This window comes from Arvicanthis niloticus, chromosome 24, assembly GCF_011762505.2.
Source record: "Arvicanthis niloticus isolate mArvNil1 chromosome 24, mArvNil1.pat.X, whole genome shotgun sequence".
In the NCBI taxonomy this organism is placed as follows: domain Eukaryota; kingdom Metazoa; phylum Chordata; class Mammalia; order Rodentia; family Muridae; genus Arvicanthis; species Arvicanthis niloticus.
This window is the reverse complement of record NC_133432.1, coordinates 26,306,932-26,314,677: the sequence shown is the minus strand read 5'-3', so window position 1 is coordinate 26,314,677 and position 7,746 is coordinate 26,306,932. Positions and strand designations below refer to the sequence as shown.

The 7,746-nt window shown below is 52.9% G+C and overlaps 1 protein-coding gene across 1 annotated transcript; it reads right to left on the bottom strand.

The window, feature by feature from the left end:
- Positions 1 to 404: 404 nt before the first annotated feature.
- Positions 405 to 7,382, bottom strand: Upk3b (uroplakin 3B). Its single transcript, XM_076923213.1, has 6 exons — positions 7,094 to 7,382; positions 6,779 to 6,928; positions 5,718 to 5,943; positions 3,962 to 4,041; positions 2,927 to 3,056; positions 405 to 1,752 (listed from the first exon to the last, which is right to left on the bottom strand). Exons 1-6 carry the CDS (start codon positions 7,173 to 7,175, stop codon positions 1,593 to 1,595), a joined length of 828 nt encoding a protein of 275 aa, XP_076779328.1. The 5' UTR covers positions 7,176 to 7,382; the 3' UTR covers positions 405 to 1,592.
- Positions 7,383 to 7,746: the final 364 nt, after the last annotated feature.

The window sequence follows — 7,746 nt, the reverse complement described above, 5'->3', positions numbered from 1 at the left end:
TGCGGGGAGGTTATCTCTCTCTCAGTCCCAAGGGAGGTTGCCCTGTCCTGGTCCACAGGGCCCTGGGCTCGCATCTAATCCAATTTTAAAAGCTGCTCCATCCACAACGTTTCTCCGGCCACTGGAGCATTTGGCTGGGTGCAGCTTCTATCTGTACCTGTGAGATCACCTCTGAATGCTGGGGGTTCGGCAGGATGGGGAACAGGACTCAGAGGCAGAGGTTCATCGACTTGATAAATATCTACCACTGAGGCCTGTGCCAGGAGGGCGAGTCGCTTTGACCGCTGGATCCTGAAATGTGAGTAGGTTTCTCTGTTATTCCACAAGCACAAATTGGCGGTAATCAAGGGACAACGCCAGGACACCACCACATGCTCCTGTCATAGAGCCAGCCTGAGCAACACTCCTGCATAGTAACATTTATTAACTTCCAAAGAGCTTGATCAGACAAGTCCCGTGGGACATGGGGTAGGGTGGCTAAACAGTGTGGGCAGGCAAGTCAATGAGCCACAAGGGTCGCCATTAAAGAGAACGCGGCAGCTCCGCGGGCTTGGCCTGGATGAGCCGGAAATACATTCTTCCCTGACCCCCTAAGAAGACAGGAACGCAGATGGAGGCCGCCACATTCTCGCGGGCGCCCCCGTGTGGTGATGTCCGGAACCACTGGCTTTGTCCCAGAGATCTTTCCCTTTGATGGAGAGTGTACAGTGAGTGGCTCTCAAAGATCCACTAGGGTAATTGGGAGAGAGTGACCCTAAGGATAATTTGAGGGCATGGCGTCTCGCCAACAGCAATAGATCCCACAACTGGACAGGTGTCAGTCTGAGATTCAAAGCAAGGTAGAGTCCTCCAAAGTCGCAACCAGCTTTGCCCGAGACGGTGTCTAACACTGTATGTGGTACATAAAGGCAGATGTGCAATAAGTGATCCGTAGTGAGCAGAGAAGCGTGCAGAACCATCTCTCTGTGTGCACAGGGACTGGGATAGGTAGCTGAGCTGATGTTAACAGCCAGTTACACTCCCTAACCAGTGCACTGTGACCCATCCTCAGAAAGAGCGAGAGGACAGTAGTGGTATTTCCATGACTGCAGCCCACCCCTGGTTGTTGGGTAGGATGGAAGATGGTCTGAGCCTCATGATGGGCCGAGCCCAATCTACTAACTGCCCAGCAAGGCCACCTCCTGGGGTTGGGTGCTTTGTTATGGTTTGCTTTGTTTTGTTTGAGACAGACTCCCGCTAGTAAGCCTGGACTAGCCTGGAGCATATGACCCTCCTACCTCCACCTCCTAAGTGTAGGAACCACAGCCTGTGTTACCTGTCTCCTCCTGGGTTCGCTGACGTCTGGCTAAGGTAGGGGATGAACTGGCCACCTTCTCTAGCCTCACGTGAAGGAGGTTAAGTAAACCTGAGCTGACCTTGACCATCTACAAAAGCATTTACAGAGTAAGGGATATGAACCAGAAGCAGAAGATAAAGCAACCCGGCAGACAGAAGGGTCTGTGCAGACGCACGGCCCCACCCCATCCCCCACCCCACAGAACCTTTGTACCTGCTGTCTGCCCCCACCCCAGGCCCAAGCTGCAGAGACCAGGCTACGGGCTGAGACTGGGAAGAGGGCCCAGGCCAGGCTCACAGCCCACCGGCAGTGTGGCAGCCTCGCTGGGGGGAATATGGTGAGTCATGTAACGTTTTCCCATGAAGGAGCCAATCCGCAGCTGCTCAGGGGTTTCCGCAGGCCACCACAGGCTGGAGCTGCAGGCGAGAGAAGAAAGAGGGGGGATGCATTACATCCCTACCCCAGAATACTCCCCCCTCAGCCTGTCCCCTCACCTGCCCTCCTTTTTATTCAGTACATGAAATATGTAGTGCATAAGTATATGTATACACATCTATGTGTGTGTGTGTGTGTGTGTACATGCATGTGCCTGTGTGGAGGACAGGGGTTGAGTTGGGGGGTGTCTTCCTCTACCTTACCTCTAAGGAAAAAAATTATCTGTTGGGGAAGGGGGTACACATGCCATGATGTGTGCACAGAGGACATAGGACAACCGGCAAGAAAGTTCTCGGGCTGGAGAGATGGCTCAGAGGTTGAGAGTGCTTCCTGCTCTTCCAGAGGTCCTGAGTTCAATTCCCAGCAACCACATGGTGGCTCACAGCCATCTGTAATGGGATCTGATGCCCTCTTCTGGTGTGTCTGAAGACAGTGACAGTGTACTCACATACAATAAATAAATAAATAAATCTTAAAAAAAGAAAAAAGAAAAAAGAAAAGAAAAAAAAAAAGGAAACAGTTCTCTCCTTCTGCCATGTGGGCCCCAGTGATCAAACTCAGGACATCAGGTTTGGTGGCAAGAGGCTTTACCCACTGAGCCATCCTGCCAGCATTATCTTACCTTTGTGAGCCAGGGTCTTTAATTGAAACCTTTATTGACTGGCTGGCCACAGATTCTAGGGATCCCCCTGCCCATCCCCATGAGTTAGGTTACAGACACACACAACCACATTTGGATTTTGTTGAGTGCTGGGGATTCAAACTCGGGTCCTTGTCTGTGCAGGAAGCACTTTACTTGTTTAGCTGTCCCCCTAGTACCCCTTCCCTCTGTTTTGGAGCCATCTGGAGAGGCATCTCATCCAGGCGTACCCCTTAACCTACCCTAGTGGCAGTTACCAAGACACTCCAGGGGTCATGGAGAAAAGACAAAGACTGGGGAAAGAACCCTGGCCCCCCTGCCTGTAGCATCTACTACTGTAGCATCTGCCTGACACCCTGGTGACAGATGCAGAGTGGAGCTCCCCTCCACACTGCCTGGAAGGACATCAGCCAGCTGGGAACTGCAGTACTCAGGGGAAGCTTTCGAGATCTAGGGATGGGGACAGGGAAGGGTCCAGGTGGAAGAGGCGCCTGCAGGGTGACGCCATCACTTACAAACGTGTAGTGGAGGCTGCCAGGAAAGCCAGGAGCAAGAGGCCGGACAGGGCAGAAAGGACAGAAGTGATGACGATCATACAGCCGCTCCGACGGCCGGGCCATGTGTCAATGGAGTTGGGGTTCTTTCCTGCACACACAGGATTCATTCAGAGGCTGCCCATCCACCCCAAGGCCAACTGTCACTCCCCACAAGCTCAACACACTTGAAGGTGTGGCTGCCCCATGGCCCCACAGAGCCTCCGAGTCCATTTATCTTGTCCTTTTCCCCAGCCTGGATCAGTCATTCCTCCAGCCTCTTCTACACTGGGCTCACCTTCTAGACCATTCCCTCCAGGTCCCTACCACAGGCCCAGATACACCAGGCAGATCTCACGATTCACCTTGTCACCGTCTTGCTCCCTACAGCCTGGAATTGAAGGCCTTCAGATGACAGGCATCTGTCACCCTACCCAATTGCCTTGGTAGCCTGACTCTGAAGCAAGTGCCACCCCCAACATGGCCTCTAGGTGGAGGAGGATGCTTGGGCCCTTCTCCCTGCACACAGTAGAGAGGACCTGGGGCTGAATGAAGCTGGGGCTGGGCACCCAAGCAAGGGTTGATAGCTGTCAAGATGGAACTGGTCGGGCACACCTGTAATCTGTTACTTGGCAGGATGAGGCAGGGAATCTCAGGTTACAGGCCATCCTGGGCTACAGAGGTGATTTAAAGTCAGCTTGGTCAACTTAGACCATATCTCACTATATAAAGTAAAAAGAGGCCTGGGATTGTAGAGCCCCTGCCTAGAATCCCCCAGTGAGGAGCTGGGGGCGTGGCTCAGTGGTAGAGCGCCTGCCTAGAATCCCCCAGTGAGGAGGTACAGCCATGGATTGGTGTAGTACAGTACTTCCCTGGTTGTGCGTAAGATTCAATGCTTAGTACTAAGGGAAAAAAAAAGTTTGGTGTCATTGTGATGTTCTGACCCAGGTCCCACCCTTCAAGCAAGAGTTTCATTTATGAGTTGAGTCAGTCTTAGATCCCTCACCCCAGCACTACCTTGGTGGAGATAAATGGGATTGGACCACTTCGTCTCAGCCTTGGGTGGGCCGCCAGCATCCATCACAAGAAACTTCACACTTAAGAGACAGGAAAGCAATGGGGACAAGATAAGACTCGGATGTCTTAAGTGGGCATGGGGGCACTGGCCTGATTATCCTAGGTACTCCGTAGGCTGAGGGAAGAGAACCAGAAATTTAGTGGCTGCCTGGTGATTTTGCAAGACCTTGCTTCAAAATAAAAGGTAAAAAAAGTGTTGAGGATTCAGCTCAGTGGTAGGGCTTCTGCCTAGAATCCCCCAGTGAGGGGCTGGGGGCGTGGCTCAGTGGTAGAGCTTCTGCCTAGAATCCCCCAGTGAGGGGCTGGGGCGTGGCTCAGTGGTAGAGCCCCTGCCTAGAATCCCCCAGTGAGGGGCTGGGGCGTGGCTCAGTGGTAGAGCCCCTGCCTAGAATCCCCCAGTGAGGGGCTGGGGCGTGGCTCAGTGGTAGAGCCCCTGCCTAGAATCCCCCAGTGAGGGGCTGGGGGTGTGGCTCAGTGGTAGAGCTCCTGCCTAGAATCCCCCAGTGAGGGGCTGGGGCGTGGCTCAGTGGTAGAGCCCCTGCCTAGAATCCCCCAGTGAGGGGCTGGGGGCGTGGCTCAGTGGTAGAGCCCCTGCCTAGAATGCACAATCTCTTGGGCTCAATACCAGTATAACAAAATAGAAGTTTAGGTCCCTGGAGTTTGTGGGGCCAACCATTTTGAGAAGAGGGTAGGCTTCAAATTAAGAGCCTTGGCAAAGGCATGTGGGTGGAGTTAAGGGTGTGGTCAGAGCCTGAGGGCCTGGAGAACAGGGAGGGAAGACTTGGCACTATGCTATCTCTCAGGAGTGGGAGCTCTGGGAAGAGAACAGAGTGGGCCCAACGGACTGATGGAGGGAAGCCAGCACTAGTGGCTGACGGGAAGGGGGAGGAGCGGAATGGCTGTGAGGAAGATGCTATTGCCAGCACAGATAAAGGAGCCGAGGGCTGCCACTATGGAGTCTCTCTGAGGGCACCTGGGCTCTTCATCTCACGATGAACACTGAAGAGAACCTTGTTTGAATTCTAGCACAGCAGGCCCTGGTTTCTTCATTTGCACTACAGATTGGGAATTCTGTCAGATCTGCTTGAGATCAGTAACAGTGGTCTTATCCAGAAACCCACATTCCCCTTATAGAACACATCTGAAAAGGACTCTCTGAGTTTTGTTGTTGGTGGTGGTTGGTTTTCTTTTGTCTATTGTAGCCCAGGCTAGCCTTGAACTCAACATGCAGCTGAGTATAACCTATATTCCTGGGTTTCCTGCCAATTTACCTCTTAAATGCTGGGATTACAGGCCTGCACCACTACTCTTGGTTTCTATGGTGCTGAGATGGAGCCCAGCTTCACATGTAGAGTGAACACCTACCAACTGAGCTGCAGCCCAGCCAGCTGGTCTGTGGCTTTAACACTTAAGCAGTAGCTTGTCTCAAACTCATTATGTACTGGCACCTGCCTGGCCTTGAACTCACAATCCTCCCACCTCTGTCTCCAGAGTGCTGAGATCACATGAGTGTGTCACTACGATGATCGGCTTACTGAAAGGTCTTTTTGGTACCTTACTACAACTAACAAAGAGGTGGAGCTATATGGCAGGCCATAGTTCAGAAGAAGGGGACAGGGTCTGAATCTTAGACCAGGAAGTCCCACCTCCTCACTGAAGACACCCAATCCCAGGGCAGGGGCTCCGGACAACACACCTGTAAGGGCCCTGGCTGGGGAGGGGAGCATTGCAATAGGGTCGCTGGTAACAGCCGAAGTCATTGCCCACCCGGAGCACGGGGACACCTCCACTTCCACGGGCCAGGTCCTCACACGGCAGCTGATCCAGGGACAGGGGTAATGTCATATAGTGGCCGTCAGTCAGCAGCTGTGGGAAGGTCGGGATCTTAGCAGCAGTCTGTGGGTTCTGAAAGTCCCTGGAGGCTGGAGGAAAAAAGGGACAGATAGAGGCAAGAGCACCTGTCCTCCGAATTTCCCATGAACACGTCTGGACTGCTACATACAATAATAAACAAATGCAAAACAATTATTTTAAAGGGATAGAGAGCAGCAGATTGTGTCTGTCCCAGGATGCAATCTTCAGAGGGCTTGGCCTGATTTCTCCAAATGACATAATGGGAAGGTCTTAGGGCAGCAGTCCTGTGGGTTACGACCCCCTTTGTTGGCTCCAACAACCCAGGGTTGCATGTGAGATATTTACGTTACAATTCATAGTGGTTGCAAAATTACAGTTATGAAGTAGCAATGAAATAATTTTGTGGTTGGGAGAGTCACCACACCATGAGGAACTGTATTAAAGGGTGTCAACATTAGGAAAGTTGAGAAGCACTGTCTTAAAGTGACCAGTGTTTCAAAAGGGCACGCTGTGATTTAACACTCAGTCTGGTACAGAACTTGCCTAGCAATGCATAAACCCTGGCCTCTATCCCTGCTACCACATGAACTGGGCATGGTTGTGCATGCCCACCAGCCCAGTGATTGGAAGATGGAAGCAGCAAGCCCAGAAGTTTAAGGCCTCTTGGGCTATAGAAAACCCTGCCTCAAAAAAAAAAAAAAAAAAAAAAAAAAAGGAGAGGTAGTCCCTGTTAATCTCAAAGGACTGACATTGCCTACCCTGCACTCAACATATCTCTGGCCAGAGTACAGCCCTGACCCCCACATCTAGAGACAAAGTCAATATTGCCATCCACTCAGAACCTCAGGTATCTCCGCTCAGCCCGTGCCCTCACCCCAAGACCCCAAAGTCCTCACCACGCACCATTGCTGAAAGCCACCACTAGCCAGATGGTGTCATTAGTTGAGACATGCTTATCAAAGACGCACCGAGGCTGCTCCAGAGAGAACGTAGTGGCTGTGACCTTCCCTCTCAGGTCCCAGCCTGTTATCTGCGGTGTGTAGGGAATCAGGTCTATAGCCGTGGAGGACAAAGGTGAGAATGGAGATAAGCTTGGCAGTTCTGTGGGGCTCCCCCTCCCCTCCCCCACTCTCCCCGGCTAGGAGGTGGGTGGAACGGGTTTCCAGAACCCGGGGCCTCAGGTTTGGCTAAGAGCATCCGTTGGAAGAGTTTACTCACCTAGACTCAGGCTTTGTGGGAGCCACATAAGTACCAGGAGAAGCAGGGGCCGAGGGCGAGGCTGCCTCCAGGTGAGCGCCATGACTGCCACAGCACTTGATCAGGGCTGACCAGGCTTAGGGGCTGGTCCTGTTTCACTCCACCTCCAACACCTCTGGCCTACAATTGCTGGTCACATGGAGGGCCATGAGAGCAGGAAAGACCTGAAACAGTGACTTCACCCCCCCCCCCCATCACAGGGAGGGGCTCAGTGGGCTCCTGCACAGGGGCTCTACTCCAGAACTAAACTAAGGGAGACGAGCTATTTAGGGTCGGCCTTTATGTGACCCCCCCCCCACCTCCACCCCAAAGCTGATGTCTAAGTTGTAGTACCACCTTACTCCCTGGCCCTGGGAGGGAGACTCCCCTCCTCTATCTGGACCCAGAACCACATGCCTAGGATTCCTGAACTCTGGGTGCCAGGAGCCACCCTCTGGCCATCCATGCTCATCCAGGAAGTGAGGAGAGGGGAGAGCCTGACCTGGTCCAGCCCCAAAGCAGCTCCCAGACACTGCCCTCCATGTAACTAACCTGTGCCCGGTGCAGACACATCCTCCTCAGCTCTGAATGTCCATTCCCTTCTCCAATGGAAGAATTAGACCCTATGAGTCTTA

Coding starts and splice junctions, on each gene's coding strand:
- Upk3b (XM_076923213.1), bottom strand. CDS start 7,175: ATGGCGCTCACCTGGAGGCAGCCTCGCCCTCGGCCCCTGCTTCTCCTG. Junction 4,042..5,717: donor CCCAGCCAGGGCCCTTACAG/GTGTGTTGTCCG, acceptor CTGTCTCTTAAG/TGTGAAGTTTCTTGTGATGG. Junction 3,057..3,961: donor TCCCATTTATCTCCACCAAG/GTAGTGCTGGGG, acceptor CTGTGTGTGCAG/GAAAGAACCCCAACTCCATT.